This window comes from Scleropages formosus, chromosome 23 (genome assembly GCF_900964775.1).
Source record: "Scleropages formosus chromosome 23, fSclFor1.1, whole genome shotgun sequence".
Taxonomy (NCBI): Eukaryota; Metazoa; Chordata; class Actinopteri; order Osteoglossiformes; family Osteoglossidae; genus Scleropages; species Scleropages formosus.
In genome coordinates this window covers 11849787-11873711 of record NC_041828.1, presented here as the reverse complement: position 1 = coordinate 11873711, position 23925 = coordinate 11849787, and the positions used below count along the sequence as shown (strand labels likewise).

The 23925-nt window shown below is 41.7% G+C and overlaps 1 protein-coding gene across 1 annotated transcript in view; it reads left to right on the top strand.

Moving 5' to 3' along the window:
* The window catches only part of eif3hb (eukaryotic translation initiation factor 3, subunit H, b), a 60225-nt gene extending 37989 nt beyond the window's left edge, over positions 1-22236 (top strand). Inside the window, exons 3-8 of the mRNA XM_018731806.1 lie at positions 2090-2257; positions 5474-5573; positions 7305-7454; positions 14143-14263; positions 18750-18882; positions 21935-22236. Coding sequence (XP_018587322.1) covers positions 2090-2257; positions 5474-5573; positions 7305-7454; positions 14143-14263; positions 18750-18882; positions 21935-22032 — 770 coding nt within the window. The 3' untranslated portion in view covers positions 22033-22236. The remainder of the gene's footprint in view (positions 1-2089; positions 2258-5473; positions 5574-7304; positions 7455-14142; positions 14264-18749; positions 18883-21934) is intronic.
* Positions 22237-23925: the final 1689 nt, after the last annotated feature.

Sequence of the window (23925 nt, the reverse complement as noted above, 5' to 3'; positions counted from 1 at the left end):
TTACAGCCTGTGATAAACAAGATACTCATTATCTTGTTTTTTTCTGTTGTTTCAAGTGTTTTTTGGTGGTTTTCAGTTTTTTTTTTTTTTTTTTTTTTTTTTTGTTTTGCCTGCTTGCATCTTGTTTGCCCTTGAGAAAAATGGTCTGTGGTCAAATCCGTGCCGAGTGTCGAGGAATGTTTGTGTTTTCAATATCTTGGTAGCATCTTAACATTCTGAAGAAACATCACTGCGTTATTTATTTATTTTCCCTCCCAACACACCGGTAATTTCCATTTCAGAATGTACGTCATACAAATTTTAAGCCTGGAAAAAGTGTTTGATGTGGGAGCGAGCAGGGCCTCGTTTGAAGTGAGATGGACCTTGCTGCACACCAGGCTTCCCGTCTGCTTGCGAGCAGCCAATCTGAACGCTCTCGGGTGGCGCTAATATAGAGGAATGGATCCCTTGTCCCGCACGGACTTTCCTTCGGCGCCGCGATTCGGGTATTTATTTTTCTGACGCTCAAAGTCGGCGCTATCCGACCATGTCGAAGGTGTGTGATAGACTTTGGGGGGATGACACAGACTCCTGAAATATGGCCTCCGCAAAGGCCTGTCTGCATTTTCTTAGCAGAGGCCTTGGTCTGAACTGACTCTCAGGCAGCTCAGTGGATGGGCTCCCTGCACACTCCCCTATCCCAGCATCTCCTTCTCATGCAGTCCTCACTGGCCATGTCTTACCTGCTGGTTACATTTTACAGCCTGGTTGTCCTCTCCACGGTCTTCCCTCTTTGCTGTGTTTGTAAACATAAAAAATTTCCTTAAAAGTCTAGCTATTCAGGCTTTTAGTTCTCCACCTGTGTAAAATCAAATACTGTCTGTGAAAGGATTAGGTCACCACCTTCAGGGGGAGATATTTTTTGTGTTTTCATTCACAGGGATATAGAGTAAGATCTTCCAGACGGCACAGGGAGGCTGCCCCTGCTCGGAAGAGACGGGGTCTTATCTGGGTTTGGGCTTGCTTGTTAATTTTTTTTCCACTGGATGCCTATCCAGTGGCATCCTTCACAGTGGGTTTATTATCTGTGCTGTGCTCTTGTGTTCCTGTATAACTCAAACACGTGTTGGTGGAGTTTTCTTCCCTTCTCCTGTGGTATGGAAGGGCAGGCGTGAAGAATGCTTTGCCCACTAACTTGTACCACGCTTTAGAGAATGGCTGCCTAGACGGCAAAACTGATAAGGCGACAGGGGAGTGGAGCCGGGGGCTGATAGAGGCGCGTGGAGACTGATATAAAGGTGTTTTGTTGAAACAGCTTCGTTCTCACCAAGCTTCCTGGTTCACGCAAGAAGCACACGTAGTCAAGCAAAGAGCACTCATTTCAGGAATATCATTATGCCCTTGAAATGAGGCTTTTCAAGCAGGTCCAAAGGTCTTTAAGTAGACATGGAACAGTCAATGGTTGCTCATGTGTGAGCCTTAGACTTTTTTTCCCTTCTGCAAGTTCCGTGTCAAACGGTATGTTTTGGAGATTTTTCTTTTGTCCAGCACCATTCTACCTTGTTGTTAAGCCCTCAGTCCCCCCCCCCCACGTTGCTTAAAGTTAAGCACCAAGCCAAAATGAACCTCTGACTTTTCTCTTCGACCGAACCTGAAGGTTTCAAGTTCAGTGAAGGTTAGGTAACAGATGAAACATTCTAAAAAGTTAGACCTCAGGGAGCGCACACAACATTATCAATAAAACTGAGATTTAGACACCTGAAATTTCTAAATTCTGAGAGATCTTATCCTGTGGGGCTCTGTATGTCATTACCATTCTCTGAGTTGCTGTCTTCCTTGAAGGTAGAGTGCTATATATTTGGGGACTTTCGTCTTTCCTTTATATTTATGTGACAAATTGGGTTCTGTTGTTCAACACGTTCACATTCTTCCTGTAAATATTCGACTTTGACCTCAGCTTCATCTGTGCTACAAGCAATTAAAATGGAGTTTGTCCTTCTAAATTTAAATGTTCAACCTTCCTTGGAAGTGAGGTTTTGAACTTTGAGTCAAACTGCAGTTTCTGCTCGGAGACTCTTGTTTGACACCCTTTTGCTTTTCTGTCTTTCAGTTCAGTACCAGATGGAGATGATGCGCAGCCTGCGTCACGTCAACATTGACCACCTCCACGTGGGCTGGTACCAGTCCACCTATTACGGCTCCTTTGTGAGTCGGGCCCTCCTGGACTCCCAGTTCAGCTACCAGCATGCCATCGAGGAATCAGTTGTGCTCATTTATGGTATGCTCTTCAGGATTCTGCAGTTGCTCATGCATGTCTTTCCAGGTTTTCTTTATCGTGAAGAAATTTAGTGATTCATCTGATTTGTTACCTGCAGTACACTGCGCCCCCCCCCCAAAATAAAAAAAACCCTCCATGTCTATATTACACTACTCAGTAATTTCTCATTTCTTTGGCACATTTCCCTCCCTCTCGTCTCTCCTTCCTTCTCTTCTCCCTCTCTCCTCCCCGTGCTGGCCCTACCTTTGGGGGCAGTCTTGGCAGCTCCCCCTGTGTAAATACCAGCCCAGTGTCTGCAGCAGCCCCAGCAGCAGCCCAGTCTAGACAGGGTTTCCTTCTCTCTGTTTATTTTTCTTGCTATCAGAGCCCTGATGTGTACATTTTGGAATGCCTGAGTAGCTGCTTCATTTTTATTCGTCTTTCCAACAAGTACTGCCCCCCCACCTCATGGAACCTGACCAGATGTCTGACAAAGGCCCATCTCTGGAGTTTGGCTTAGTACGTGACCATGCAGTTATGACATACTAGCCCCACCCCCAGCCTGCCTCTTCCAGTATGTCCAGCTCCATTTATACTCTGTGATTAGAGGAAAGAGGAGAGCGGCTGAGATGGGGGTGCAGGGGAGGAGAGTCTGACACAAAACCCCCACTGTTTCAGCTACACATCCTTCCCCTCCTCTCCCATCCCCTCCCTGGTGCCAGATGTGAATTTGTATCAGAGCTTGGGGTCATTTACCTTTTTGGGTTCCCAGCTTGATGCACGGTAGGAAACGTTACATACCCACGTACTGTGTTATGTGTAACCATTTAGTTTGGGAAGCAGTGCTCTGGTGGATGCACCAATCTTCTGGGCAGCAGGCAAATCAGGTTCCTAGAGAGGAAATGTTACTTATTCATTAACACACTTATTTCACACAAATCCATATTGTGTAGCAGTTAAAGGCTATGTCTGCATTACTGTTTTGCCACCATGCAATCCAGCTTGGTTTGGACCAGAAGCAACTTGTTTAGTAGATAGTTAAACTCTGGATGCTGTAGTGGTTAATTTAAGTTTGGAGAGGGCTGACCTTGAGATACCTTTTCACTGTAGGAATTCTTATTCTTAAATCTGTGTGAGTGAGTGAATATCACAATATACTTACATACACACACACACACACACACACACACACTCAATGTCTACAGCCGTTTATCCCAAGCTGGGTTGCGGCTAGCTGGAGCCTAATGCGGCAAGACGGGGCTCAAGGCTGGAGGGGGAGGGGACACACCCTGGATGGGACGCAAGTCCACCGCAAGGCCGCCCAAGCAGGATTTGAACCCCCGACTCGCTACACAGCAGGCCCTGGCCAAACCTCCTGTGCTGTGGCGACTGTTGTACTCTTTTATATGAAAAATTAAGCATTTAATTACGTTCATATCATACATATTTCCTTAATCATAGCTTTATGTTCATGATGTGACATTTTTTTTAAACAGGGTTTGCCCATAAACACACTTTGCATGTAACCATTTAACCTATGATTCCAGTGACCATTTGCAGCCACAAGAATAAGTGCTTGTACAGATTTTGAATGTCTTATAGACAGTCATCAAGGTTGTTCCTATTAATTATGTATATTCAGAGCTGGATGAAAGCTTTTACAGCTTGTGGAACCGCATGCAGGGTTTGGCATGATGAGAAGCCATAGAAGCCAGGCCACAGGCGGCAAAATGAGCTCGCTTCTCACCCTGCTCTTTCAGCTGGAGTCAGGGATGAACCACCGCTTGACAAATAGGAATAGCCATTGCAAATGGAAGATATCGAGGAGGAGACGTACACCTGTGCAGGGACACATGCATGTGTCATTTTTGCACGAGCAGGTTTAGCCGAGGCCACTGCTTGAAAGTGTGTTTCTGAGAGAACCTGTCCAGTGCTTCACTCAAGTTAGAAGGAACACGGAGCTCCGCTGCAACTGACTTAACTGTGGAACTTGAACGTCCTACAATATTATTGTCTTTTTGAATAAGCTGCTGCTTTCTGGTGTATTATTTGAGTTCCAGGTTGTTCCCGAAATAGATTGTTCGTGCAGATTTTTTTTTTTTTTTTTTTTTTTTTGCAGTTCAGGAATGACAGATATGCATTTAAAGGGAGAAAATGGAGGGAAGTGTGCAGGAAATGTAAGAACCTTTTCTTCTGTGTGTCAGGAGACGAGGATGACTGGCAATTTTGCTGAGCTTCACTGGAAGGTTAATAAAGCCTTTTAGATAGAAAATGTCCGCTTTCTGACAGCAAAATTAATCCAGTACGACTCGCAAATCTGTCCGCACTTACCGTGCAGTTATGTCTACATGTATCTGAAAAAGCACGATGACCCAGATTGAAAGCTCTATCCTTTTGATAGTCTTGCAGTGTGTTTTCTGTACATGTGTGGGGTTAGTGACTGAAATGGCTGGAATGATTGCTGGCTTGCCCTCCTGCAGCCGTAATATTTTGACTAGTTTCATGTGTCGTGTTTTTCATTGTTAAATTTAGTCTGATACAAATATGAAGAACTGTCTGTCTATTCTATAAAAGTGTTTGCCATGTAGTAGCTTTAGAAAAAAAAAATTGGTGCATCACTTAATAGCTGCATGACAGTTTGCACAGTACCTGCCCCCAAAGTGCACTCCAACCACTCTGGATAATGAAAATACAACTCCAAACAAATATATTTTTCTATAAAGATTATTCCCCCAAAGGGATTTAGATTGTTTGCTGCCTAAATGTCTGTTTCAAAAAACTTGTTGGCATCATAATATTTTTTTTTTTAACTTAACGAATTTCAGGGTACTCAGGGTAAACAAAAGTGCATTCAGTAAAGCTGTAGATAGAGAAACATGGATAGCAAAGCATAGCTTCCTTATCCAATGCTAGTTTTATTGGTACACAAGCACTTCTATAGATAGCTATGATTCTAATACCAAATACCAGTGGTGCTTTATTTTTAATCCCTAAAGAAAATCAGCATGATGTTTTTATCATCAGTATTCCGGTACTAGTATGCTGCTTCAATAGGATTGTACAATTAGGGTTGTATCCTACACCTGAAAAGGTGAAAATGTGGTCTCACTCATAGGGCAGGCCCTGTTTGCCTGTCTACAGCCACAGTTTGTGACTTATTAAAGGGTCAAAATGATATATGATCAAAATCCCAAACCTTGGTTCACTGATGTGTCATCCCCTGTTCTTTTTACACAGATCCTATTAAGACTGCTCAGGGCTCACTGAGTCTGAAGGCCTACAGACTGACCCCCAAGCTCATGGAGATCTGCAAGGAGAAGGATTTCTCACCTGAAGGGTAAGGGATCAGATCATCTGAATCATATCCCCGTCTCCAAAGAATTTGTGTTCAAAAATGATTTGCTTTATAGTAAGCAAAATAAAATAATGCTCCATGATGTAGGTTTTCAACCTCTGCAGTATTGTAGACAGATGCTAATTGGTTTTGAAGACAGAGGGTTTTTCTTCTTAAATTTGAATTTAAAAATGGTCTAGGTCTTTCTGACAAATCATCTATGCAAATCACTCTTTAGTTTGCCCCCTGGAAGTGGTAAATTTAACTTGAAAGATTCCACTAATTTACACATTTAGAAAATTAGGGCAATAAATTCATGCTTACTTGAAGTAAATTATTTTCACTTAGAAATGTTCTAGCTTCTGCTTCGAAGTGCAAAGGTCTCTTTCATGAGATGATTTCTGATCTGATATTTAAAAGGCCTTAGCAGGAAATGAGCAGAGAGGCACAGGGAGCTTTTGCCGTGGCACTTGGGTCTCTCTCACACATGCATGTACGCCCACACAGACAGATATTTTCTTATATGTAGTTTTTGTCATGTGCATATCTTGTCTAATATTAGCCCCTGCTGAAGACATGGAAGTTATGTCGTCGAACACTGTGACGAAAAGCTTCTTTGATACATCCATATTTCGTTCTCTTGTAAGTCTTGCAGTTTGGTTCAAGTTCAACCACTGGCAGTGGCTTTAGTTTGGCCCGTTTGGCTGCAGTAAGCCACAGCAAAGCATAGTATTCTGAAGGTGGGTTCAGATAAAGGCACAGTCTTTCTCATGCAAGCCACCTGGCTGTATTTCTCTCATTTTCATTGATGTGTATTACTCTCCTTTTGTTTGGCCACATAATTTGGGGTCTCTCTGATTTGGTGGTTGGCCAAGTTCTTGATTTTAGTGTTTTTCTTTTTTCCTAGCTTTTATTCTTTTTTGCCTTTTGCCCTTGTAACACCCTAACTTGAAGGTGCCGTAGGAACATGTTCAAGAGCCCCTACTAAGCACTCTAGCCTGCTTCAGTGACTGACAGCCAGCTACTCCAGGCTTTTTAATAGTGGTACTTCGAATGCTTCGCGTAGAGACACCTGCTTACCTGCAGGAGGCTTTCAAAGACCTCTTCCTTCAACCCCAAGCTTTGAAAGTTAGGAACACTTTGGTCCATCAGTTATATTTAATTAGTTGTGCGTTGGCTAGTGTGCAGCCATGTTGCTCCTCTAGCATGGTGCAGAGTACACATTTTCCCTTCCATAACCACACATCTTTTTTATAGTCTGGAATCCCATTTTATTACTCAAGTTTTTTTAATTGAAGAAAAAAAAACTCAGCAATAATAAGTTACACGGATTCCTAGCAATTTGTAAGATTCATAGGATTTGCTGGATGTGTACGTTATATATAATTGTTAGGCGAATGTCGCTAAAATGACAGTGGCTTTATCAGCATTTGTGATATCAATGCAGTCTGCCTAGTTAAACAGAAGTATTGATTTAAAATCAATACTTACATGGTCCTTCAGGCAGGATGATTCTTACTGTAAGCTCTGTTGTGTTTAAGAGTACTTAATTACATTTTGAACTTGTAAAACAGTGCTTTTAAAGGTAACGGTGTATGTTGCTCATTATTTAAAACAAAAAAGAAAAGCCTAATCCAAAATAACACAATGAGTAGATAGATTGCTGAAATGCATCTGAAGTTCTTTTCTCTCCAAAATAGTAATTGCTGACTCTGTCCACCTCTGCATGTCCAGGCTGAAGAAAGCGAACATTGGCTTTGAGCAAATGTTTGAGGAGGTTCCCATCGTAATCAAGAATTCCCACCTGATCAACGTGTTGATGTGGGAGCTGGAGGAGAAGTCAATGGTGGCTGACAAACATGAGCTGCTCAACCTGTCCAGCAGGTCTGTCCTTTGAATCCCATCCACACACACACATACACGTTCCACATTCACGGCCTGAATTTAGTTACTCTGAAGCTGCCTGACCAGTAGAGTCATATTGCTACGCCAGTACAGCAAATTACTTTGACCGGACTTGAGGTTGTTCTTTTGTTCTAACCTGTCCACGCAAATCCAGACTCAAGGAACACTGGGGAGCCCCAGCAATGTCATACTTAATGTTTTGTGAAAGCAGGAACTCAGACCTGTGGTGATACCATGGAAATCACTGCTGATTAATTATATTAAATGTAATTCTAAAAGAAAAATCCAAGCATTTGCTTGTAATGCCCTAATAAGCAGTTAGCATCAGCACCGGGTCTGTAATTTTGCAGTTAGATAGCGTGTAATGGTCGCGGTTTGGTTCTGCACCAAGATATCCCTTTGGATCTTATATATACCAACCCAGACAAGGGGAGTGGCGACTGCGATGGAGGAGTCAGGAGTCTGATTCTATTTATGCATCCATAGAGGGCTGAAAACTTCTGCAAACTCTCAGACATGCTTTGCTTTAGAAAAGCTTTCATGATCATTCAGTAGTCATGCAATAATCTTTGCTTTCCTGCCTTAAGTATGTTCTGTTTTAATTTTTGCTAAATCCCAAAAACGTTTAACGTACTGACCATCGTCTGTCCGTGCAAGATTGCAGCTGAAGTAGAATGAAAAATAAATGCACTTTGACATTTTGCATACATAAAGGGGAAAGGGTTTAAAGTTCTCTTTAGTATTTTCATCTTTTTAAATGTGTCTGTAAGTGATGTTCTGGTCAAGGGGATACTTTTGTAATGAAAATATTAATATTTTATCTGTATCCCTTTATTGTCAAAGGTCCAACAAGGTTTGAAGGTCTCTTTCAGTTGACTATAAAGAGAATTTTATCTTTTTAATTTGTCTGTCTTAATGCAGTCCTGTCACATACAGTTTTCCCAGATCAAAGGGGCTTTCCTTGCGCTCGGAGAACTTGAAAGAATGAGTTTCCAATTACTTTCCTCTGCCTGCTGAAGACCAACCTCATGTTCATGGCTTTTAGGTCAGTGTAGCATTAAAGCACCTCAGCCTTCGGTCAGATTAGCAACAAGTTCTTTTATTTGAAACTGCTGACTTGTTAAAGGGAAGCATATCAGACAACATCAACTCATATTTACAGTCCTTTTGGCTTCACATGATCATGAAAAAAAGTTCACCTGTTATGAACTGTCCAACGCAATCGCAGTATGAATGTTTTTAATTTCAACCTTGGGAAGAATTGCATGTAATTGCTCCTGAATTCTGCGGTGCATTGAAATGATTTAGCGGCGAACTGGGGTACTTTAGGGTTTTTAAAGAGTCGGATACCAGAAAAAAAGGAGACAGCAGATTTATCAGTGGCTTTCTTTTTCTTTATTTTCCCTTGTTTTTTCCCCTCTCTCTCCATCCACATCTGTTTAAGTTATCTCTTTGCAGTCTGGTGTTACCCTAGAAACCAAAGCAAACATGGAATCATGACTGCCTTCTCAACACAATACCTCCCTGTCTCTCTCTCTTCCTCTTGCCACCGCACCACCCCCACTCCCCCCAGCCTTCCCGCAATCTCTCATGAAGAGTTCACTGCGAAATTTAATTCCTTTTTTTTTTAAAACTGAACTGAGACAAGAATTCTAAGCGGGGGTCTGAGAATCCTATGTCTGGTTGAGGTTCTATAGTAGTTTTTTTTTTTTTTTTTTAAAAAAAAGGCGGGGCACCGTATTAATACATGAATTTAAGTATCTCGAAGTTTATTTTTTTCAGTTCCTCCCCCTTTATTCAACCAACTTGGGTTTAGGGGTGTCCATTTCATCCATGTCTGAGGACTTGGTGCTTGTGGTTACTTGAGCGCTCGTGTCCCCAGCTCCATTGTCCTTGTGCCGTACCATCAATCTTCCACTGTTTCATAGGGCTGGGAAGGGGGGTTTGCTGCTTCCAGCAACAGGAAGAGAGGCAAGGGGAGGAGGAAGACTTAATCTGAAAGTTAAATCAGCTTCACGCATGGGTAAAAGATCTATCTTTTTTATGTTATTCCCTCCCCCACCCCTTTTGGAGAGGGGTGTTCTGTTTCAGTTTAGGGTGGCCTTTTAGCAAATGTTGAATGGCTTCACTCCGACATTCTCACACAGTTGGAGGTATAGACCACTTGTAATCTGTGGTAATGTTTCTTCGTTCACTTAAGGTCCAGGCGTTATTTACACCAGCCTTCTAAGGTGTATCAAATTCATTGAAACACTAAAAGTTTGTTTCGAAGACTAAGTTGTCAACTTGTCTGACATTGTCAGTCTTGTTAGCCAAATTTTTTTGGTTCCAAGCAATATTTCTTTTTCCTTTAGCAACTCTGAAAGCACGTCCCGTTTCCCTTATCTTTCATGCTTCTGTGAGACTGAAAAAATCACTGTTCTATTCTTTGTGATCTTTGAAGAGCTGTGTTGAAATTTGTGGTCTTAGAGTAATCATCATTTGAACAATAGCATTGTTATCTTTTTTTTGTCTGCTTGTTGTCTCTGCGTAGCAACTCTTGTCATGTGTTTTGGCTTAAGTTAGGTTGAATTGCAGACGAGCCCATTTATTTTGTGTTATTTGTGCAGATCCCGTTGTCAGTGTTAAGTGGTGCCCTGTTTGCTGTACTGTAATTGAAGGCTTTGTTTAAAACCAGGACAGAGAAATCCATCTGTTCATTGTTTGATGCTCCCAAAAGATTTTTTAAAAGTAGAAAGTTTTGATTTCATGTTGTCATGCCATCATTTTCTTAATAAGGATATAAGACTGTGCAGGTATACGTACTTCTTTCGTCTACATTTAATATTTTTTGTAATGCACAGTACTTGGGTCAAAAAGTGGTTGTTGCTATGCTTGTGCTAAATTTGATCGTAACCAGGCAATGAGAGTATGTTTCAGAACTCGCTCTTTCCTTTGTCAATGTTTTACCTGTCAAATTTATGAGTTCCATTTCCTGTGCTTTTTGGGAATCTGGTCGACTTGGCTCCAAGCATTGTGAGCTCATTCTGTTGCTGTAATGGCTCTCAGATTTCTGTTGAATATTGAACAGAAATAAATGAACTATTTGTTTCTTATTATGTTTACATGGAAGTAGTTTATGTTGCATACAAAAGAGAAGAATGAATGCCAGCCTTGGCCAATACTGGGAAGCCAATTCATTAAACACCTGTACTTAGTCACACAAACACCAAATGATTACTGGAGTGAGAAATATTATTGCCAGTGAATTTATTTTCTGGCTAGTGTTATAATTTGGTGATTGGCATTGTGCAGTGGTCGAGTGTTTGAGAACCATTAATAGTCTTGAATGATTTCTATTCATGTATCTAGCTGTAGTTGTTAAACCAGTGGTAGAATTGTGTTGAGTATGTCGTTACATGTAATGTATATTTGTCTATGTATGGTATATGTAATGTATAATACACTTCATACAAAGGGTTGCTATAACATTCTCAACAGCAATTAAAGTATTGCTATCAAAGATGAGAAATTGTGCGAACTGGTCAAAAACAAGCAGGTATCAAATTGAGGGAGGAAAAAAATGAACCATCTGACATTGAATGCTGACACACACTTCACATCTTGGAAGTGGGTATTAGTGGCATATTAAACCGGATGGCAACGGAGATTGAATTATTCCAGAGACATCTACGTGGCCCTCCATAGCCATGCCCCTCTGGCCTACAGTCTCTCTTCAGCAACACTGTATTAGCATATAGACATTACAGATATTCTTTTAAAATGCAGGCGGCGTCGAGAGCAGTTGGCTTTTTCATTTTGAGCTGAATAATCAAATGCATGCTAGAGGACAGGGGTCAGAAAGGGATATCTGTTCTCGTTCATAAAGAGTGGGCCAAACTAGACAAAAAGCCTACTGAGAAACTTACAAAAAAATTCTGCCAGGGCCACACGCAGATTTATTTTTTTCTACTCCGTTTTGGCAAAACATGCTGAGTCTGTAAAATCCATTTTTTCCCCCTTTTAGCTCTGCTTTATGGAGAATGCTTAAAAATCACTAGCCTCAATGTATTTATGGTGAAGGGTTTTTTGCGCCCACTTGGAGACGCTGTCAGGTTTCAGTGTAGAGGTATGCTAATAGAGGTATGGGAATTATGATTGTGGTCTTTAGACTAAAAAAAGTGCTTTGTTTAGTTTTCACCGAAGCAGTGGCTCACTCCGAACTTGTTTAAGTCCTCCTCCACAATGGAGACTCTGATTGTTATAGCTGGATTTCCACTATGGAATTAAGGTCTTGAATGTCAGCCCAGAAACTCAGTGTAGCAACTTGTGAAGCAAGATCCAGTTGTTTCTGCCACACAAGCTGTAAACATTTCTTTGCAATATAATGTCATACTACCACCTGCCAAACACGTTACCTTAACTAGGAAGTTATAATAAAAACAGTACAGAAATTAAATGCTTAACTAATATTTAATTATTGTTTTCACATATTAGTACCAACTCCAGTACTTGCCTCTACACAGAAGACTCTCACTGTTACAGTGCATTGGTACTTACTTTGTATTCCTGTAGTGTCTTTTGTTGCTCTGACACATGGATTGTCTCTTGGGTTTGTTAGTTTTCACATTAAGATCTAGAGGCTACTATGTATATCATGATGAAGACATGGTGCTTAAAAATGGCTCTGTGAAGTATGTGGTACATTAAACTTGGGATTTTAAAGTATTAAGTGTTTTGGCATCTTAAAAGGGGGAAGGTGCAAGGAAATACCTGCTGTAGGTTGTTCATGGCTGCAGATTTTATTTGTCAGTGTTTGGCTTCTTCTGTAACTGAAGTCTGCTTGTGATATCATTGAGTTTTTGGTTAAATTTCACCTCTACAACATCAGCCACTGTGGAAGGACTGTAGTAGTTGACCAGGGTCAATAGGTGCCATATTGGTTAGAGCCATTGCCTCACAGTCAAACGACCTTTGTGTGACTCTAACCTCTTGCACCTTACAACCCTTGAACCATGATGCTTAACCTGAACCCCTCCAGTAAAAAAAAAATTAAATTACCCATCTTTAAATAGTAATAACTTTTAACAAATTTGCATAAATATGACACCTTGGAGAAAAGCATCAGCTAAATAATGTTTATGAAAAATTTATGCCTTTCCTCATGTAATGTACCCTTACTGGGACACCATTGCTCTTAAATGCCATTCAAAGTCATGGAGTGCCTGCTCACAAAGGGGATATCTGATATCCATGCATGTCATACGTAACAATTTGTCACCAGTATATTTTTACAATTATTACCGTAGGCACTGTAGTGTTCTTTCAATCATGTAATTAGTCAGAGAAAGGTATACACTTTTTATTGCAATAACTTTAATGCCTGTTATGACCATTTTGGTGTACAGTTGCACAGAGACCTCCTTTGGCAGTGCAGTGTGTGTTTTGAAATACCAAGATTGCTTTGGGCTACTGGAATTGGTACCCCCTCGATCAACCTCGTCCAAGCTGTGTGCACCCCGTTTGCGATGGACATTCCAGTTTCCATGTACTTGACTCTGAACAGACGTTTCACAGGTTTATCTTATATTGCTTAACCTAGCAGAAGCTCACAGGTTAGGAATATGCAAGAAGCTTTGGGGTTTTAGGAGTTTTTAATAATGGTATTTTACTGAAATAGCTTGTTAGGGTGGTGAGTGGTGTTAATTCTATTTGTATTGTAGTTTAAGGTAGGGTTGGCTGTCATTGCATAAGTCTTAAAATTTACATTTACACAACACCAGTAAAACATGTTTAATGTTCAGAGTGTCTAGCACTTGTATTGCAAAATATTTTAAGAAACTGCTTGTATGTTTTTATTTTATTTTTTTTTTTTAATATAATTGCTTTAGAGACTTCTCTGCAAGACATTGTTTTCGGACAATATTTAGATTTCTTTGTAGGAACCCGGATCCTTTTCAAATACAGATCCAGTTTGGTTAGCTCATTGTCACCTTCTTAGTTTGACTCTTATCAAATCTTATGATCCAGAATTATAAATTTAAACAAGTGCCAATTATTTAACATAATGTCTAGAAATTCAGAAAAGTTCAGAAAGAAGCATTTTTTGCATAATGCCATCTGGCTAACAGTTTGTTAATGGCTGTAGTGAAAGTATGCCAGCGAAACATGGAAAGGGTCTGATCCAATTTCATTTTGCCCTGGGCTTCACTAGCAGAGTGGATATGGGGAAAGAAATAGGGTGGGGAGTACTGGCGTGGAGGAGTCCTGCTAAATATTAAATGAAGGAATTTTCATTTTTATGTCGGAGCTCATCTTTCTGGGATGGGTTATGTGTTGACACAGTAATCCGACACAGCTTTGCTGAAACACCATGACTCCACATCGTTGTGTGTGTTCTCGGCTGGAGCGGAAATGTGCTCATGGAAAATATGCATCCGTGACTGGTTGGCACAAAGTGCTTATCCACCAGACCCTCTGCCTGAGTCCACCTGCAAATGTACTATGGAGAGAAATCCCAGCCATCTCTTCCCACGGGAATCGCACCTAAGCCACCTGGGTACGCGGTAAAGAGTGGTGCTGATACTGCAGACTTTGTGTGTTCATCAGTTAACTCAAGTCCAACAATGCATATGCAAGCTTCCTTGACCTCACCTTTAACGTGGTGCGTTTTCCTTCTTTTCTGCAGCAATCACTTGGAGAAGAGCCTGCAGATGCTGATGGACCGAGTTGATGACATGAGCCAGGAAATTGTAAAGTACAACACCTATAGCCGCAACCTGAGCAAACAGCAGCAGCAGAAGCACCAGGTAGCGGCCTTTTCCTCAGCCACATGTCCATACCCAGTCCTATTCGCACATGGTCTCTTCTATCAGCTGTCTACTTTCTGCTTGGCTCTCACCTTGGTTTGCTGCCATGCTGTCCCCTTTCCGTCTCCCCCACAGTTGCCCCAAGCATCAACACCGAATCATTTTTTCTCTGGCTTGCATTTACTTGTGTTGGCACGATAATAGAAAAGATCAAGAAAAAGATCCAGAAAACATCACCCACCATCTTATGCAGGAGTACATTTCCCTCAGAACACCTGTCTTGTTGAATTTTCCTTGTAATAAACACTTTTCCAGTCTGATACTGAAACCGACCCTTTGAGTTGTGACTTCTGTGGGCAAACATTTTGGGAAGCGAGATACATGAGATGCCACTTATGGTACGCTACCAGTCACCATCAGGAAATGAGCCCCCCTTAACAGCCGGCAGAGCTGCTGATTGTTCCCTCAAGTCCTGTCCATGAGGTGGTGTACGTACACTTTTACTGTGCAGGAGGTTCCTGGCGCAGGTACAGTGTAATATCCTGTTTGAATCCCAATGTTGTCATTCTTATTTTATATAATAACATGTTGTCTCCTCATTATCTTGTCTTGACTAGTTTGATTGGGGTCTTTATTTCATGGAAGAAAGTTGTATGTTCCTGAAAGAAAAGAAAAAATATTGTGGTCTTTTGTGCACACAAAATGAAACGCCCATAAAGTGTTTTTCCATTTATTGTACCTTGAGCATGAAAACAGCCGAGGCCCTAGATGTATCTGTTTGATCATGGCTACAAAACATCACATCTTATATGGGCATGTTTGCACCTGGTCTGAAGAACCCCATATTTTTGATGCTACTCTGGTCAAATAATCTTCACCAAGTTGGTGGGAAATGGGATTGCATCTGGCAGAAACATTTCTTATAATGATGACTCAAAGGCATAAAGCAGCTGGTAGAAGTGTGTGTACAACATTTCTGTTTAGGGTGCAGTTTTTACAGACCAGCATGAAACATACTGGAAAATTTACTTATGTTAATCAGGGTATAATTAGAGGTGAACTTCTGAACCTCTTTTTTTGTGCAGGGCTGCGTTATAGGTGCACTATATGTACAAAAAATGTCATGTCAACCAAAAAGAGTATCCAAACCAAATTTCCTGCCAGATTGTCAGAAAAAGTTGTCTCGGCAGATCTTACGTAACAAATGAGCATTTTTCAAAATACATTAATATTTGTGTTTGATCCTTCTGACCCTTATAGAATGTAGTTGTATTCTTCTGATCAGAAACATGTATTTAAGTTCAGGTCACCCTACAGCCAGCAGCACTCCATTGGTGGATAAAGGGAGCAGGTGCCAGGGTATCTCCTGTTAGCATGGCACGTGGCTGACCACCGGTTTATCTACCCTAATTCAATTAGTGGGGCGGAACTGGGCTGAATATGTGGAGCTGGTTGCATTCAGATCTTTAAATGGTGTGAAATAGCACTGGCACCGATAAGACGGAGCAGCTCTTTCTCCAACAGGCTTTGATGTGAGGCGGCTCCCCATAGCCGTGGGTTGGCACAGGGAGCCCGCTTGAGCCCCCACATGGCCCCCCGCTGCCTCTTGCCATCTCCAGCTGCGCTCTGGGAAAATGGCTTTGCTCTTTTCTACGAGCACCAGCATGCTTTCTCAAATGCTTTGCTTTGCCTCCCTTTAAGTCTTTATTTCCAGTGAAGAGTGCTACCTGGAGAATTAATGGTGCTGGGTTATGTATAATCTTATTGCACTGTCTTTTGCTTTGGTGGAATACAACGTGGCACAGGACTGAAAAAACGGATCCCCACAGCCCCTTAGTTTTGCAAAGTTGTTCTCGAAAAACATAAAGAATCATTAGATTTACAGATGAACATCCCATGTTAAATGTTTTCACCCAGCCCTCTGCAGTGAAGGTCAGGGCAATTAATTTGTCACAGGAACATTATAGGAGCAGCTGAATAAATCCCTCTAGTAAGAATTTCCTGGAATCTTTCTGAAATTGATACGCTAAGAGTATTGGCGATTATTGATCGGCCGACACATCTCTGTGGGCACTATAGTCACATCCTTCTACTGTGTCTATGTCATTGCTGTCACAAGCCTTAAAAATAAGACTTGTGTGGCAAAAAGGCCTAATCTCCTGCATCTATACACACACACACACACATTTTCAGAACCGCTTGTCCCATACAGGGTCGCGGGGAACCGGAGCCTACCCGGTAACACAGGGCGTAAGGCCGGAGGGGGAGGGGACACACCCAGGACGGGACGCCAGTCCGTCGCAAGGCACCCCAAGCGGGACTTGAACCCCAGACCCACCGGAGAACAGGACTGTGGGCCAACCCACTGCACCACTGCACCCCCCTGCATCTATACATTTTCCACCAAAAACAAGGTGGAAATAGTAGCGGGTGGACTGCCACAGAAAAGAAACCTTGGTACTGGTGCATTGTTTGAAGTCTCTGAGATAAACAATAGGCCATATCCTCTAACAGATGTATTCACAATGTATACACTAGGGGTGAGCTGACAAAGCAGATGGTTAATTTGCATAGCTATGTAAATGGTGATTACTCTCAGTAGGTGGACTGAAATTTCTAAGCAAATAATAATTCATCAATCTGTTTTCTATCTTTCGTAAATGATACACTCTGTCCGTTTTTGTGTGGGTTGTGTCCCAATATTTGTTTTCTGAAAGAAAGTACAGTTCCTAGAGTACAGCTTTATAATGCCCTTACAAACTCCTAGAAGATGTCTAACGGGGAACTTAATTATTTTTGTCTCTGACTACTCTTCTTAAAGTGTTGTGGGAGAAATGGTTGCAGTTTATTACAGTGTCACTTTGATTTGCTGTGTGTGCAGCCTACAGATTGCTCTGTGAACATTGGCACAATTTGTGCCACAGCAATTTAGGCCTTTTTTGCTAGTGTTGACAGTGGTTTGTTGCAGAAGTCCCAGGTACAATAGTTGACTGGAGAGGGGCAGTGTGACTAATGATGTAACCCAGTGGAGCAGAGGTGCAGGTGAGCTTGTCGAGGGACCAAACAGTAACCGCAAGCCCTTAAGATCAGCGACCCTAAGGGTTCGTTCTTGCTAAGGTCACCTGAGATTTTTGCCCTTTACACTTTTTTTTTTTTTTTTTTTTTTAATATACCACTGGTGTGTGCACAAAAGTGAAATGATGCAGAATCCATGAATAAATATTGCTTTTAAAATCACTTACGTAAATTTCTAATGCATTTTTGTAGGTGCAGTGGGTGTCATAGTATTTTGTTCCAATTTACATCAAAGTTCAGTGGAAGGAATTGTTTGCAAAATGATACTGTAACCTCTGTGTATATTACAATATGGCCTACAATCTGGTGACTAGCTGCCTTAAACTAAGGCTTATATGGACTCCTGCTGCACAGCTTTACTGTCATACTATCTGTGAAGATGTGAAGTTTACCATATAATCGATTGGCTGGATGAGTCGTGTTTGCGGTATTAACTTTGGGGGAAATTAGCTTCTTGGGAGTAGGAGTATTTCTGTACCATGTTATGCCCGTAATAATAATTCAAACAGTGTAAAGCATTGTACCTTCTAATCAGTGTTGAACTGATGACCAGGCCTTTTTTGTACTCTGCTGATACAAAGGATTGCAGACTGTTTTATTTACCCATTGTGAATAAACAACCGGCTTATCCTGGTCAGGGTCACAGCAGGCCAGCACCTACCGTGAAATCACTGGGAGCAAGGTTAGCGAGGGGGTGTACCTTACGTATAAATTTAAGACATTGTTATAGAAATTGCCAAAAGAAAGGGTTTTCAAAAATGCCTGGTTTACACAGCACATATTTTAAAATCTTGACTGTGGTTAATGGTTATGATTAATGTCTTGAAGTAAAAAATTGAATTAAAAGAGGAATATAAATTTTTAATAATCGAAAAGTTGCAGGGGTGGATGGGGGTCCTATGAATAACACACAGAATTCTTGACTACCAGGAACTATCGGGAGTTTTTGTTTATTAAAATCCATTTTCTGTCAATGCTCCGAGTGGGATAAACCAAATGACTCATATTAATTTCCATTTAGAATGAACTGAGAGATGTTTTCTCCCAGAAGAATTTGTTTTTAATTTCTCTCTCTATTTGACACTATTCAGCTGCTGTGTGTCTGATCAGGTATGTCTTTTAGAAAGCAGAAATGAGAAAGCTCACTTCACTATACGAATGTCCTCAGCCTTCCCACTGTATGCAGGGAACAGAGGAAGGAACAAATTGTGCAGACACATGTCTATTTCCCTGTCTGTGTGTGTCTTTCAGTTCTCCTCCTTTCTGCTTCCATTACTCGTTCCTGTTGTCCTGTCCACCTGGGCCGTGTCTCTACTCCCCAGTTTGAATTTAGATGTAGTGTTTTATTGGCACGCTCTTCAGTGACAATCTTGATGTCTCCATGTTGCTGTTCCTCCTCTTCCCCCTACAGTACCTGCAGAGGCGCCAGCAGGATAATGCTCAAAGGCAGTCCCGTGGGGAGCCGCCATTGCCCGAAGAAGACGTGAGCAAGATGTTCAAGCCCCCCCAGCCGCCTCCCCGGATGGACACCCTCCTCATTGCAGGTCAGCCGATCACCTGGCCCTTATCTTCTCTCCCTCCGGCAGGCTGTTATCTTCCTTAGCCCCTAATGGCTTGTCAGTCACCCATTCCACCCTGCTGATGTTGTCCAGCCTCTCAGCTTGTAGGGCAGCCTTTTCCTTTTGTGCAACCTTAGCATGCCTATGCAACTCTCATTAGGCTAAGGTGGTGATCATGGACTGGGGGGGGCCTTGGACAAGAGGGGCAGGGATATGTAGATGTAAAGATTAATGGTAGTGGACACCTACAGGGAAGGCCTGCTGAAGTTTCATTGGAAATTCATGAGATCTTTAAATTCATGAGATCTTCTTTGCCTTGAACAACGTGTGGAAATGGAGGATATCCCTTGATCACACTTTGGAGAAAGCTTGCACCTGGAATGCTGTCTCCCTCCCTCGACTGAAAAAAACAATCGATTTTTAATTTCCTACACTGAATTTAAGATTTTTCAAAACATTAAACTTTGATTACCAAATTAATAAGCCAATTACTTCACAGTAGCGGATGAAGTGTACTGTGCTGAAGTAATATGTTGTGGGTTGAGACGGTGTGCGAGAGTGATCTAGCTCCATCTTGGCCCCTTCAAGAGCCAGTCCTGCTGTCGACTTCTCCCAGTGTTTACAGGCTACAAATTCTGGCTGAGCGCTGTCCTGCTCTGCACTGGGCACCTGTTGACCTCTTCCAGTTGACTGATCATTGGTGCTCATTCCCATTATTGTCTGAGCATATGATTCTTCAGTAATGACCTTCACCCCTGTACACACAACAGGTGACAACCTTATTCCTTTTGCCTCACCCCTTGCTTTGACTTATCTGCCTGGTCTTCTCTTTCCACAAACTTCCTGCAAGGGCACTTGACCTGTTTATATGAAACATATTCTGAAATGTGGGGAACCTGCCATGTCTTTGTTCAAGGAGCCTTTTTAATTGCCCATGTCACTGCATGAATCCCTATGTGCTACCTGAAGTTAAATAAAAAGTTCACTGTTCATGTTGGACTCAACTAGGTAAATCCTTCAGGGGAAATGACATAAGCTAGTTTATAGTTTTTGTCCAGGCTTTTTCATTTTTCACTAATTGCAGAGTCTGAAAAACGGCTCTCTGGGTACTTATGCCATAATCAATCGTTACGGGCAGTGTAGGAAGCCACTTTGCATCAGTTTCCCCCACATCCCTTGTCTGCGCAACTGTGGTGGGAAGTCGACCCATGTGCGCCTAATGAAGGTCCTGTTTAGTGGGAGTCCATTAGGCTCAGAAGGGAAGGACATCATCGCCTCCTGTCAGCTTCCCAGCAGCTCGGTGACAGTGACGATTAATTACACACACCCCTTTCCTCTTTAAGCGCAAAGCTGCCGCTTGCGCGTTTGACACAAGCTCCTTATTAGTATTCATGGAAGCATGCGGCAAGGGGGTAAGAAAGCTTTAAAAAATTAAAAACAGACCATAAAGAAAAATGATACCTTCTTTTAAATTATGAAATCATGACAGGAGTGTGTGTAAGTGCCAGCATTATGTTTGTTCATCTTTAATTGTTAATGTTGGTGATAACAGTAAAAGAGCTGGATCAGTTTTGCCATAGCTGTAGTTATAATTAACACTTTGGACACATTTCAGTATTTGATGCACACTGTAAGTCAAGTCATCCTTCATCGAAGGGTCAAGTTGTTTTAGGGTGGTGGTAACCACCTTGTCTTTCCCAAAATATGTTTCGGGGAAGTATTTAAAGCTGAAATTATGCTAGATTTGGTTTGCGCATTGTGTAGATGTTGTGTAGATACCGAGTGGTGTACACTTTCTTTGCAGAGGCCTCTGTGGGGTACAGGATCTTGTACTTGCTCCTCGCTTCTGTCCTCCTTTGCCTGTCTTCTGCTTGAATGGTGGTTCAAGGTGTACTTCAACAGTTGGCCATTAACTTTTGTCAGACATGCACAAATGCACTGATACGCATGCACAGTGGTAACCATGACTGTAGTTATGTTTTAACTTTTTTTTAATTTTACATCCCTCTACTTCAGTACATTTAAAATACATTCTTGTAATTAATGAGTCTGTGTTTGCAGCTCATAAGTAAAGTGCGATCCCCCTCCTACTGGGAAGTGCTGGTGTGACACAAACCCTACTAACATGTTTTGAGATTTAGTTTTACATTTGTGAAAAAAGTATTTTTTATTTTTTTTTTTATTTTTTTTTTTTTTTTAAACGGTCTTGTTTTTAGTTTGGATTTCAGTGTGGGGACAGGGTACAGATCCTGTACCTTGGCTCAGTTCAAACAAAGCTTTGCCTTTTTTAATCTGTCATGCTTTGTGTTAAGACGTAGGATTGATTGTGCTACCACAGTTAGCCGACACTGAATTCACTCCTACGTTTTTGACTTCGCTACCGGTTGTTTGCATGTAACTCACTGTGACTAACAATGGTTCCTGCCTGCTCTTGGCTTAAAGGTGTACAAATTTGGGCTTGTATCAATATTCCAGATCAGTTTTTTCCTCATGGAGTTCATAGATTGCCCATGGTGATGAATGTTTAGCAGCCAGCTGCCTCATAGTCTATACTGTCCTGTGTTGGCTTGGTCATGACACAAGGGTTTAGAAAACACCCTGACAGCAAGATGATGCCATTGTTTTAAGGTCAATACCAAATGTTCACACATACCCTTAGGAAGAAACCTGCAACTTTTTCTTGTGTGAGTGTCTTTGCATACACACAGGCAGTTTGTGAAGTGTTAGACACCTAAGTGAAGGAGTGGCATTCCCCCGTCTTCCCACACAATAAAAATTTTATGATAAAAATTCAGAGCCTTACTTGTTTCAAACAAATCTGACAAACATCATAAGGGGGCTCAGAACATAGTGTGTTGCCTTCAGCTGCAGATGTCTGTTTTAAAAGCCAAAAAAGGTTAAAAGCACGAAGATCAGTTGAGGGGACCCGAGTGGAAGTGTGACAGTGCATCAACTCATGCTGTCAGACCCCACCGGTTCCAGCCCAAAGTCACCTGTGTGTTTGTTTGTGTGTGTGTGTGTTTGGTCTCTCCTGTAGGACAAATCAATACTTACTGCCAGAATGTGAAGGAGTTCACATCACAGAACCTCGGCAAACTGTTCATGGCCGAAGCTCTCCAAGGCCACAGCAGCTAGAGGAGGCCAGAAGAGGAGCCCTCAGACAGGGGGTCTTAATGCTCCAGGGAGGTGAAAATGAGGCAGGACTGACGCTGGTCTTGTGTCTCGAGGAACTCAAGACACAAATGAAAGGAAACAAAGAAGATGTTCGGAACTCTTCTGTGTTTGCTCTTTATTCCTTGGGGTGACCTGTTAATTGGATATAAATAAAAGTATTTCCACACAGCAGTGTCTGGAGTGTTGTTCATTTCCATGAATGTTTGCTTTCCTTTGCATTCATTGTGCTCTTGTCAGCATGTTAACCGTCTACCATATCGTCCTTTGAGAGTAGTTGCGAGAAATGGCCGTCAGAGGAGTTTGCTACCTGATGAGCCCTTAATCCCTCATTACAGAACAGGTGAAGGTCTCTGGAATTACTTGGTAAAGAGTGCAAGGAAGGTCTGAGATTAAATGTGCTAGGTGGCCTGAAATCCTTGAGCCTCGCCAGGTTGCCGTTATACTCACCTTGTGCTCTAAACCCCATGATTGCTCCCTGAGTCATGGCAGTAGTCAGTCTCAAATAGTCTCGAAAAAAGGAAGTGAAAATCATAAAATTACACTAATTTGAATGGTGAAAGAGATGAAGACTTGGATCTTACCTGTGGTCTCCCTCTCCCTAGGCGTGTCTAGTACCTCTTCACGTTCCATTTCCCATGCAAATGTTTGGTTCATCTTTCACAGTTGTCTGTATGTGATTCTGCATGTTAATTTTTGCTATTTCAAGGAAGAAATATCTTAATGCAAAGAATCTCTTGCTTGGACTTTTTCAGTTGAAAATGAGAGATGAAAGCCCCCCCAAACGTGTCCCTGTATTGGTACCTGTACTGTACAGTGGGGCCAGTTTTTTAATCCTTCTTCAGGGGACCTTTCATTCCCCCCCTTTGACCATTTTACCAAGCCTACTTGAATTGCAGTTTGGTGCTTTGCTATGCTTGTCCACTCTTTATACTAATAGTTATTTGTACAATACTCTGGGGAAAAAACTGATTAAAGCAGCGAATATTCAAATTTCAAATAAAATAATTTCATCTGGTTCGCAGAGCAGCTATCTTCACGCGTCTCCGCTTCAAGGGTGTGGCTTCAGACCAAGTCCCACTTCTGTGTACAGCGCTTGCGTGTTCTTGACAGTGTCCACAAGCATTGATCAGTGGTCACTTGTCAGAGAACAAACCAGACAAGCAACTGTGGAAATCGGTTAAATACAAATAAGTCAATACACATTCTCTAATGAAAGCATACAGTTCTATATGGGAACTTCTCCCTTGTGTTGCTGAATCAGTTATGCCTCTGCAATCTAATGCACTTTAATAAAGTCCTCATTGAAAAGGAAATTATTTATGCCATTTGAAATAAGCTGTGAAGTTAAAGCTGCTGCTGGGGTGAGGTTTTCCACCTGTCCTGTGTGTTTCTGCAGTTTTGAGCCTCTCAGGCTGGTCTGACACCTCACTTGCATATCTGCATGACCTTTCAACCGTGGTCGCAGACGTCTGTCTAGAGATGGCATTTCAGAATTGGTTTGTTTGTAAAGCTGCTCTGTTGGAAAGAAACTGAATCCCCCCCCGTCCCTGAAGTAGCACTCATGCAGAATCTTGGTGAGATTTTCCAATTTGGCTACTGACAGCTATTTCTGAGAATTTTTGTTTACCCCCCCCCCAAAAAAAAAATAAAAAAAAAAGAAATACAGGCTCTGTACCTCCATAGGTACAAATTCCAAATATGGACACCCAGCACAACCTTTTCCCTCCACTCGTAGAAGCGATTTGTCAAAGACTGAAGCGCTTCTGATTTTCTGAGACATTTTTTTGATGTTACTTTTAGTTTATCTCTGTCATTGTCTGCTTGCGGGGACTCAGAAAGGAAGCTCACTTGTTA